The sequence below is a fragment of the Salvia splendens genome, chromosome 6 (assembly GCF_004379255.2).
Source record: "Salvia splendens isolate huo1 chromosome 6, SspV2, whole genome shotgun sequence".
In the NCBI taxonomy this organism is placed as follows: domain Eukaryota; kingdom Viridiplantae; phylum Streptophyta; class Magnoliopsida; order Lamiales; family Lamiaceae; genus Salvia; species Salvia splendens.
Window position 1 is genome coordinate 11,691,770 of NC_056037.1, and position 11,523 is coordinate 11,703,292.

Here is an 11,523-nt window from a genome sequence, read left to right on the forward strand (position 1 = left end):
TAATATGATCCTTAGTTAAGTTCAAAAATTGTAATTTTTAAAAAGGATTTTTATCGTGGGACCGACTAAAATGACAAAAAAAAACTTTATTGGCATATGGAGAGAGTATTAGAGTATTAGGAGTACTATAATATTTGTATTTTCAGAACGAATTTTCCTTTTTTTTAAGTAAAAATATGGTATTGTCAAATCTTGGGTAAGTGGAATATATGCGTCTACCATATTCTACTCCAAGCAATCCGCTCACCTACACTCTATGTACACTCAATTGTCATTCTATACTACTAGTATTATTGAGTTTGATAGTCTTATTGCTAACCTTTTCAGTTTGGGGAGTAAAAACGGTGGAAATCGAATCCAACATTTTGTCTGTTCCTATAAGAATAGGAGAAAGTTGAATTTGAATTACCCTTACATTTCTGAAGGGATAATTAATCATAGCCCCTGTTTTACAATTGTTTTAATGTGAAATAAGGAGTATGAAATTTGACTTTTAAGAATCGTGAATAGCAACGATTTAGTAATGATAATGTAATGTGGTGCTAATTAGTAATTAGCGTCTTAATTTATTTTGAATAGAGTATCATTTAATTTCATCTGCCATTAGTATTATTATCCACACGTTTTCTAAAACAATAGTATTTCTTGCACATTTCTGTACTGAATCTTTTCTTTCTCTCTCTCTAAGATCATGTCTACGGCGGAAAATTTGGGCGGCGGCCAAGGCGGCGCAGCCTCTCACCAGTACTACTGCTACCAATGCGAGCGCCACGTCACCATCACTCCTCCATCCTCTCCCACCGACGAACTCGCTTGCCCCATTTGTCACGGCAGTTTTCTTGAAGAATCCGACACCGCTCCTCCCTCAAACCCTACCCCCGAATCCGATCCCTTCCTCAACGCCGCCTTCCCCAATTTCGGCGGCCTCCCCCTCATCTTCTCCTCTTCCTCCGCCGCCCCCGCCTCCTTCACTGTCTCCTCTGCTGGCGGCGGCCTTGATGATCTCTCCTCGCTCTTTGGCTCGCGATCCCCCAACGATTTCAATCCCTTTGCTTTCCTCAACAATTACGTCAATAACCTGCAGGCGAGGGGGGCGAATATTCAGCTTGTTTTCGAGTCCCCTGGAGGCGCTGGGATTGGCGGCGGCGGCGCCAATTTAGGCGATTACTTTATCGGTCCTGGTTTGGAGCAATTGATTCAGCAGCTTGCAGAGAATGATCCCAATCGTTATGGGACGCCGCCTGCTTCAAAGAATGCGGTCCAGGGTTTACCCGATATACATATTACTGCGGAGATGTTAGAGTCAGATTCATCTCAATGCGCGGTGTGCAAAGATACCTTTGAGTTGAATGAGGAGGCCAAGCAGATGCCTTGCAAGCATATTTACCATAAAGACTGTATTCTGCCTTGGCTTGAGTTGCATAATTCTTGCCCGGTTTGTCGCTACGAGTTGCCCACTGATGATCAAGATTATGAGAATCGGAAGAAGGATAACAGTAGTGGGAACAACAGTGGTAGTAGTTTGGGATTTGGGGCTGCTGCTGGAACTCAAGATGATAGTAATAACAGTCAACAGACTCCAAGGACTTTGGAAAGGAGGTTTAGGATATCCTTGCCATCGCTTTTCAGAGGTTTTAGCACATCAGCTGAGACGAGCGGTAGTGGGGGTAATGAAGGAGGAAATAACAGCAACAATAGCAATACTACTGGATCATCTAATAGGGGCTCGGGAGCAGGAGCTGATCAGGCTAGAGAGGAGGACCTCGACTGAAGTACGTTGGTTCTACTTTCTTATCTTCCTTTTGTTGTGTTGATTGATTTGCTACCCTTATTGTGCTTTACTGTTTCAATGTAGTAGTAGTGAAGGAGGCACTTTTTTAGAATATGAACAATGTAGTTGCTTAAAGAGTCTAAAGTTGAAAGGGTTGCCATCCATTTTGATATTATGTTGTGGCTTCCATGTATTTGTTATTGTCTTGCTCTACTTGGTGAATCTAACTTGCTAAATTATATTTTCATGATGATTGCATACTTCCTTTACTTTTTTGTTCAACCTTATTATGTTTATGGTTTCATCTGTCAATGGGTGATGTGATAAATTAGTTATAGACCAAAGAAGAGAACAAAACCAACTCCCTGGTATTTTACATACATACATTTGAATCGTTGTAGCCTCAGCCTGGCTAATCTAGTGAAAAAAAAACTTCTCCATTGTATTTTCATCAACAATCTTTTGCATCTATTGATACCAAGTCTGGTGGTTATAGCAGAGATCCTTTTGGTATGGTCGACAAGCTCAATCATACGAAATAGCTTTTTTTTACTTTAGATGTGTGCTACTGCTGCATATACTTAAACCTTGTGAAGCTTTGTATTGAATAAACACATTAATCCATTCTTAACTCATGTTCTTGTGAATGCTTGCATATTATGGATGTGTGTATGCTAGTACTTCCTTCTTTTGGTAATTGGTATCTACACATATCTGTCTGTATCTGGGAAAAGCCCAACAAGTAGAATGGTACTCAGAAGATAATAGTTGTGAATCTGGGTGCTTGAGTTTCTGACTTTCGTGAGGCATATGTCAATCAAAGTTACAGTTTTGAGCACCATTTTCCACCCATGCCATAAACTGTAGTAGACAATTAGTCGCTGTCGGGGAATGTAATGACAACATCCAATAAATGAACATTAGTTATATCCCACCAACAAATCCACCATATGTATGGACTATTGGACTGGGTGATTTTGCACGTAGCCTTACTCAGCAGTAAATGGGAGACGAAATTGTATGTGATGTTCAACAGTTCAAGTCAACAGAAATATATATATATATATATAATTATATATATATATATATGGATATGTCTATAAGAAATTAGTTTTCAGTGTCGGGTTTAAACTATATATTCCTCGTGATCTTGCACACACCTCTTATGTAGAGAGCCGTGGTCTAATTTTCATCTTTACTTCATCTGCCGTTACTCATTCTGTCTGAGTTTCCACAGTGCCATATGCTGGAGATTATGTTGCACTGAGTGCTACTTGACTTCTGAACATTATGATGGATACGCGATTTTTGAATCTCTTACAAATTTTCTCAGAAGATTGCATGTGCAGTTGGTTTTTTTGGGTGGGGGTGTAGAATCTATGGTTTCTCTGCACCCCGACAAATTTTGTTTAGTTAACATGTGGTGTGAGAATTTGAGTTTTGATGCATTGGGTGTTTGCTGTTATTGAACTGTGTGGTGGGTTAAATTTAGTGATAACTAGGAACGTCAATAAACTAGAAAGCAAGCTAGACTGTGAAACCTGACAAATTATGTTTTGGCTTGGCCACATATCTATTCTTGCCTACCTATAAAAATAAGAAATCAGTTGTCGGTGTAGTTTTGGGTGTAGTTTATGAGTCTGGTGACAGATTGAGCAAAGGATGTTCGTGATTGGATGTACTGTTTTGAGCTGATCGGATTTCATTATTTTCTTATATTTCAGGAATGCAGCTAAGATATGAAGCAAGTTGAGCACAAACAATCATTGTATACACAGAAATGTACCAATGCTGCATTTTTACTGGTTCTCTCATCAATAAATTAGACATGGTTCTAATTTCAAATATTTAGACAGTTCGAAATGACATATGGCTGTGTGCGTTGAGTGAATCTATTTTATCATTTGGGTACATTTAAATTGATAGACTCTCAGCAGAAATTTCTGTAAAATATATTCCCCAGTGTGTGGCAGATTTCAAATATACACAAATCCTATCTCTTAGTTGAATAGCATGTATAATGTTGATATAGTCAGCCTTCTGTAGTTGGAAGTTCTGATATTTCTTCAACGTGACATTTTATCTATCGATGGGTAAGTTTTGGTGTAGTAAGCTAGCTGTAAGCACAGTTTTTTTTACCTCAACAATAGTAGGTGGTAAGACAAATCTCAACCATAAGGAACTACTTGGTTAATATGTAGATTCAGCTTACAGAAACGAGGTAACAGTGTAACAAGAATTCTGGATCTCTGAACGTTACAAAAAGAAAATTCCGAATCCAAAACGGTCCTATGCATATGCTCTGCAACGTAGAAGTGATCACCACCTATTGTTTGGCGGTTTGACCTTGTATATCCTAACTATCCAGTTCGACGTTGTAAATGCCTCTTCCAAGTGTTCGAGCTTTATGTCTTTGTTTCCAATTTCAACACCCCGAGCCCTGTCATACCTGTCACCAACAATACCCTTGCAAATGTCAATGACGGAATAATCACAACATGTATATATATGGTGTATCATCTTCAGAATTACTAGTGTCAGTCTAACTCAAGTGTAGTTATAATTAGAAAAAAATACAAATGCTTGACTCACCCAGGAGGCTTCCCATATTCTGTTGTCAGCTCACCAAATCGATAATAGCAAAGCTTGTACCTAAGCAACAAGTCAAAACAATTAACGGAAAATGTTGTGGCTGAGGCATGGCGAATAACAGTTCTATACAGCAGCTTTACATTAGTTGAATCCAAGATAACAATTTACATAGGTAGAATACTATTTACCCAAGTAGATAATAGCCATCATATGGCATAGAATATGGAATGAACCACTAATCCTATAACAGAGTGATCCTATAACTTGTATTTCACTCCAATAAATTTCATCACTTTACAACAGTAAGATTGACAACCAAGCTGTAACAGAATTTTCAGTGAACGGGCATAATTTCAAGAGAAAAAAATAAAAAAGAAACAAAAAGAGGTCTTTTCATGGTCAATTTCCAATAGTAATTTCAATGCTTATACCAACACTAAAGACGCAAGTAACAGCAAGACAGACAATGAAACTGCAGAAAATATGGTCATATTTCATCATATACTCGGACAGGAAAATCAACTTACATTAGACAATTCAACATCTTTGGAGCTCCACCTTTGTCAACACGATACTCTCCATTAACAAGGTAATCAGGCTCCTTAATTACAGGAAAAACTCCACCACCAATTCTCACCATCCACAAAAATCTGAGACAAATTGGGTTATATCAGTTGGCCAGAAGTTCTGATACTATCAGAAGTAGCAATCAGCAAAAGAATATGAACTTGAAAGTAAATTCTAAACATCTCCTATCATACTTGAACAAATTGGACAGTCACTGAAGACCCGTTCAATAACAGACAGAAACAAAAAGTAATATCAGTCTGGCGATGAAAACATGCTTGCGGGCAGAAGATAGAATAACTAGAGGACTTCGATGGTAGAGTTCTTACTTGTTAATATCATCTGAAGAATAGCCAGTTACACCCCCGAAAACAACTAACACATAATCAACATCAAGTGATTTTATAATCTCATAAGCTTCATCTTCATAAGATGACATAGCACGTCCAACGGTAGCAATGTGTGTGTTATTCCAAGTGTTGTTATCAACAATCACAGTTCTGTTCCCCATGGCTGTAATCTGGTAACCATAATCCCACCAAGACATCACCTTGGCTTCTGGAGGGGTATTCTGTCGTAGCCAAAAGTATGCTTCACGGTAGTCATCAAATATCACCCTTTGGCCATGGGCACCTCTGGCGGCCAAGACAATCGATGGGGAAGAGTATGCCTCTGATGTAACCCACGTACAATGGATAACATATCTGCTTAGCAAGTACAATGCTCCAAGAAGCAAGGCAATGGCACCATTTCTTCCAAAAGGCATAGATTGTTCTAGCGAACCCTGTTTGAAAAAGAAAACAACAAGATAAGCATACCTTGTAACTTATCTCAAGGATTTAAGACTCAAGAAAACTTAAATCCAAAACCACAAAACAAAAAACAAATAAAATAAAATAAAAATAATTTAGTGGTGTTTGATAAAAGGCAGTTGCTTTTTTCAGTCAGCTCTTAGGTTTTACAGGTTGAGAAAGGGAAATAGTCTGAATCCTATAAATATACTAATTATTCAAAACAAACTAAAGAGATGTAAATTTATACATCCCACATGAACTTTACCTAACAATGTATGATTGGATTCACTTCGAAAATCGGCCTACCTACTTTAAGTTGCAGCAAGTAATGTAATGTAAGTTGAAGTGTCCAACATGTCAATACAATAATCAAACCCACCAAAGTAAAAATAAAATAAGGTGCATATTTGAAAGATTTCACCATAAAACAGATACAACAATCATAAAACTGTGTACTCTACACAATGGGACACAGATAGGAAATTTAAAATGTAATGAAACATGATATGGATGATGGAAAGTAAGCATTGGATGCCCACCTTAGATGAAGCTTTGGTGTTACTTGCTCCCTTACTAGAGCCTGCAGGAGCAGGCTTGCTCTTTGACCTCACCAGCTGAGTTAGATTTTTTACAGTAGCTGAGACCGCAATAGCACTAATAAGGCATACTGCAGGTGTTGCCACAAGGATCAACCGCACCATGACTCCAGCAAAGTACATACTAGTGAGACCATACATCACTATAAATATTGTGGCATCTGACAAACGTTTGAAGCAGAAATAAAGACCAGCTGGGAAGAGGAACAACAATATATGAAAATCAAACATGAACGAGGACCAAGCTGTTGGCTGATGCTCAGAGACAGACGCAATTATTGGAATGTGATCCTTTGCATAGGTGGGATCCAGGAGTGAATAAAACCGACCAGTCCACGGAGATATATACCCAGAAGCAGTGCCAACTCCCAGAGCTACTGCACCCAAACCTACTGCACTAGTCACTGTGAACCTCAGGAATGTGTGGAATTTCTTTGGGTCGTCTAGCAGGTATTTGACCCAATCCAAGAAATTAAAAACCTGCACAAGGTAGCTTGAAGTTAGTATAGCCTTTATGATAACCACATAAAACCTTGAAATAGTTGGTCTTGAATACTGATGAGAAGGAAGAAACTGCAACACAACATGTTAAATGTAGCTTTTAGAAAAGGAAGCAATAATTTCCACCAGCTTAAACATGCTTTCACACTAGGGATTGAACACAGCTTCCCAAATAATCAATCACCTTATTCTTCTACCCAAATTAGGAAAGATCCATAAGCATAAAGGACAACAAGCAAAAGAAAGAATTTGATTAGGATTAGTTTCCAAGTGGACTATAGTCTCCATCTGCCCAATAGAGGGCAATATATCCTAAAAAATCCATTTGATCAGCCTCAGCCCTCAGTTCCAGGTATATTAGCAAAAACATATGATTCATATTAAGTATTTACTTTAGCGGAGAAAAGAAGCAATCAACACCGACTGAATTGTATCAGGATCTAACTACTTTTCAGTTCGAACCAATAAAGCAATCCTTTTCACATTAAGGTGGTAAAATGAGAATATTTGATAAATTCCCGTGTCCCCTTTAGGTTAACCTATAAGCTTATACGCACCAGTTGCTGTACAAGTTACATAATTGCACTTAGTATCTTAAAAGACGCACCTGAATCAAGAAAAACACCCCCATCGCTGCCATGTGTTCTCCAGACTGAACATGCTGAAAGCCCACAAAACGGATCTGCATAGCTAGTAACATTCCCAGCACATACATGCAATTATAAGCTACGTATAATCTCATTGAGTATCTTCCAGTAATCAATAGAACCAACACATATAGTGGGATCAGATTAATAATGAACACATAACCACCCCACGCCGAAACCATGTAGAAGTACCCAAAAGCTGAGGCCAGGGCCCAAGCAAGTGAGCCTGTATTCACTGCCTTAACAAACAGATAGAATGTAAGTAGCAAGGCAAAAATAGCAACACCCTCGTTATCATACGATCCAGCCACCGACCTCGAGATGTAACCAGGGCATATGGCAATTAATACAGCTGCTACAAGTCCAGCTCCAGAATCCCATAATTCTTTCCCAAAGAAGTAAGCTACAATAGTGGTGTTGGCAGCAAAAAATGGTGCAGTGAGCACACAAACTTCACGAATGTGAACAGCAAACCTGCATGGAATGGAGAAAATCTTCAGATCTCAACATGACTACATCTCTAGGTGCTGGACAGTATGAAATATGCATAAATCCTCAAGCAATAGCAGATCAATAAGACCAGTTTGTGGGTATTTCTTTTAAGTATGAGCCATAGTGCCTTCCCATGAACCAAAAAATCTCACATTCTGAGTCGGAAGAATAAAGGTTAGAGCATTAAATCGAGAGAAAATCTTATGATCTAATCCGTAACTAGATTTCCTTTTCTCTAACAAAGTATGCCTATTTCCAGTGTACAAAATTGCAGAACGCATGTGTAATTGCTAAAGGTGACATAGCATTTCTTTTGCCAAAAAAAAAAGCAACTATTCTCATCTTTCCCAGAGAGTTTTGAGCTTGAGACTCTAAACATAATGTCAGACAAAATGTGGCCGGAACAAGGGAAGAATTTTGTTAAGAAAAGGGGACCTGTCCTCATCAATAACAAATGGAGCATATTCAAACCATTTTCCTGGACTGCAAAAACTGAGTACTACTAATATGTTAGCATCCAGGAGGACCCCATTTTGTAAGTTAAAAAGGAAAAACCTTTAACAGATTCCTAGCATCCACGCATCAAGTGGTCAGCTAAGCATATATTCACAAACCAAACATACAAAAATGATACTCAATGCTACTTCTTTCCTAGAGGTATCTGGCACGAAGAAAAGTACCGGAGAAAGCGAAGAGTCCAGAAAATGAAGGCAGCAGTGACCATGAGACCGGGATAGAGAGTCCCGCCAACAATCCTCCCAAGCGGATACCAGCTCTCGTAATCGAACCAGTTCCAGAACTCATAGAAGCCGTTCTGAGTCAAGAACTGAGTGACTCGGTAATTGAAATAGGGGTCAAACTCGTGGATCATGCTCTCGTAGCGCAAGATGCTGAATAGACGAGTGATGAACGCCAAGACGTAAACCAGGAAGAGGACTGAGACGCGGATCAGGAGCTCCTGCTGCTTCGTCTTCAGCTTCAGAGATTTGAGCACCGAGCTCAATCCCGGCGACGCCGGCAGATCCGCAGCGGATTTCTCCATTTTCGCTGCGACCATTGGACGAATTTGATGGATCGGATCAGAATTGGGAATTTCAACAGTGAGAGAATTTGGGTTTTGGAGAGAACTGATTAGCTGAGGAGATCCATGTTCAGAGGAAGGAGTTTCAGTGATTAAACCCTACTACATTTCAGCAAGGACTTATTTGTACTTTCCAATCTTCAATTTTTTCCCTTGGATTATCTTCATACAACTAATTACTAGTAGTACTACTTTATTTCATTATTTTTGGGACAATATTTGTCTGTTCAGTAGAATTAGATCACAAGCGGGTGAGCAGGACGTTATCCGTCCGTCCGTGCCAGCGAACAGCTGACGTGACGCGTTCTGATTGGCTAACGGTATTTTCGTTGGGAATTTTATTTTATTTTTTAAATAAAAAATAATACCAAAATTTTAAAAAAATATATTTTCAGAATCTCAAATATCTGGCCGTTTTTTTTACCGTTTTTCTGGATTTTTTTTCATTTTTATTATCCCAAAAATCATCTATAAATACACACATTCATCATCCATTTTTCACATCAAATCATCTCTCATTCATCTCTCATTCATATTTTTTCATACAACTTATATCTACATCTTCCTCTCTCACTCAAACCCTCAAATGGATTTCATCCATCTCATTGCGGAAGCGGAGCGCGAAGAACAAGAATACTATGAACAAAACAGTTCATGATTTTCCCGGTATGCTTGGCAGCATTGACTGCATGCATTGGAGGTGGAAGAATTGTCCGACTGCGTGGAGGCGGCAACACTTAAGCGGCCACAAAGGCGGCGGCCCAATACTTATCCTTGAAGCGGCCGCCGACTACCACCTATGGATTTGACATGCATATTTCGGTGTTGTCAGATCCAACAACGACTTGAACATGCTCTATTCTTCACCACTCTTCAATGATGTGTTGAATGGTGTAGCACCGGCGATCGACTACACCGTCAACGGAAATACATACCACATGGGTTACTATCTCGCCGATGGTATCTACCCAAGGTGGTCGACTTTCGTGAAGACGCTCAACAACCCGCAAGACCCGAGACGGGTTCTTTTTGCGCAGCGTCAAGAGTCCGCTCGTAAAGACCACGTCTCGGATGTGGTACGTGAAAAATATCGCTGACATCATGTACACGTTATTATCTTGCACAACATGATTATAGCCGACGAAGGACCGAGGGCGGCTAGCTTTTACGACGAGGATGAAGCCGGAAGCTCAACTGCGAGGTCTCCCCCACGCCGAGGTTTGCATACGACGGTGGGTGAGAGGATCGAATCAAAGCACACAATGCGTGATACCCGAACCCACGTTGAGCTACAAGAAGACCTAATCAAACACATTTGGGTGAAATTCGGCCACGAGTAGTGGGTTTTTTTAATTTTATGAATTTAATTATGTAATTTTTAATTTTTAGGATTTAAACTATGTGATTTTTAATTTTTAAGACTTTAATTATGAAAATTTTAATTTTTAGGATTTTAATTATGTAATTTTTAATTTTTTTAATTTGTAATATTATTCCAGTTATTTTTAATGCATTTTAATATTGTGGAAATGTTTTTATTTAAATTGAATAATAGAATGGTAGGACCCTTAAGCTTGTCCTTGCAGAAGAGTACGGATGTGGGTGTTGTGCTCTTACCTAAGAACAGGGAGTAAAAATGGGTCCGGGCCCACATCCGTACTCGTTGGCAAGAGCACGGATATGGATGCTCTAATATATTCATTTTTCACATTTATTATAAAAAATTATGCTATCTAGTAGTAGTATGTAGTGTAGCAAATCGAAAGAAAATTTAGAGTTGACTTACCTTTACTATTTTTCTTTATTTGTTAAATATAGGGCTGTCAGGTACCAGCGGGTACCCGACCTGAAATTTTCGGGTACCTGATCCCAAAAATCCCAAATTTTGGTACCCGATACCGGATCCGAAAATGATTTCGGATACCCGGATACTCGATTCGGGTATCCAATCCCGAAAAATCGGGTACCCGAATACCCGATTTATAAAAAAAATTCGGGGATGGAGTATTTGCATAGAAATGAGTGGAACAAGGGTGGCATCATCCACCAAAACATATCTGTGGAGAAAGTGGTGTTGGACGAGCAGATGAGGCCTTTGATTGTGGACTGCGGCCTTCTGAAGCTGCTGGCCGACGACGTGGTCTACTCGGCGCTGAAAGTGAGTGCAGTCATGGGCGGATCCAGGATTTAAAAATCGTGGGGTCGGACGAGATAATTAATATAATAATATTATATATATTATAAAAATACATTACAAATAAAATTATCTTTGTTTTATCACGATAGTTGACTTTTACGAGTTCATATTTTTAACTTTTACGAATATTCATATTTTGAAGCTGGCCGAAATTTTATCATTGGAAATAATTGCAAACATATCTTCCAGTCGTTGATTGTGTTCAACATTAGCACCAAAAGAACAGATAAAACTCATGAGAACAGATACAAACTCAAGATATTTTTAAAATAGATTTATCCATTA

The 11,523-nt window shown here is 39.0% G+C and overlaps 2 protein-coding genes across 2 annotated transcripts; one reads left to right on the top strand and one right to left on the bottom strand.

Moving 5' to 3' along the window:
• Window positions 1-625: 625 nt before the first annotated feature.
• LOC121807377 (E3 ubiquitin-protein ligase RING1-like) lies at window positions 626-3,774 on the top strand. The gene is made up of 2 exons (XM_042207591.1): window positions 626-1,772; window positions 3,496-3,774. The coding sequence occupies exon 1, from the start codon at window positions 692-694 to the stop codon at window positions 1,769-1,771; it is 1,080 nt and encodes a 359-aa protein (XP_042063525.1). The 5' UTR covers window positions 626-691; the 3' UTR covers window position 1,772; window positions 3,496-3,774.
• Window positions 3,775-3,928: 154 nt separating this feature from the next.
• LOC121807376 (dolichyl-diphosphooligosaccharide--protein glycosyltransferase subunit STT3B-like) lies at window positions 3,929-9,156 on the bottom strand. The gene is made up of 7 exons (XM_042207590.1): window positions 8,641-9,156; window positions 7,429-7,942; window positions 6,264-6,800; window positions 5,260-5,714; window positions 4,891-5,013; window positions 4,364-4,423; window positions 3,929-4,220 (listed from the first exon to the last, which is right to left on the bottom strand). Exons 1-7 carry the CDS (start codon window positions 9,015-9,017, stop codon window positions 4,091-4,093), a joined length of 2,196 nt encoding a protein of 731 aa, XP_042063524.1. The 5' UTR covers window positions 9,018-9,156; the 3' UTR covers window positions 3,929-4,090.
• Window positions 9,157-11,523: the final 2,367 nt, after the last annotated feature.

Bases quoted from the DNA above. Each gene is read 5' to 3' on its own strand.
- LOC121807377 (XM_042207591.1), top strand. From the start codon at position 692: ATGTCTACGGCGGAAAATTTGGGCGGCGGCCAAGGCGGCGCAGCCTCT.
- LOC121807376 (XM_042207590.1), bottom strand. From the start codon at position 9,017: ATGGTCGCAGCGAAAATGGAGAAATCCGCTGCGGATCTGCCGGCGTCG. The intron at 7,943-8,640 runs GTACTTTTCTTC...CATTCCATGCAG, and splicing joins TGGACTCTTCGCTTTCTCCG to GTTTGCTGTTCACATTCGTG. The intron at 4,424-4,890 runs GTAAGTTGATTT...CTTGTTGCTTAG, and splicing joins AAGATGTTGAATTGTCTAAT to GTACAAGCTTTGCTATTATC.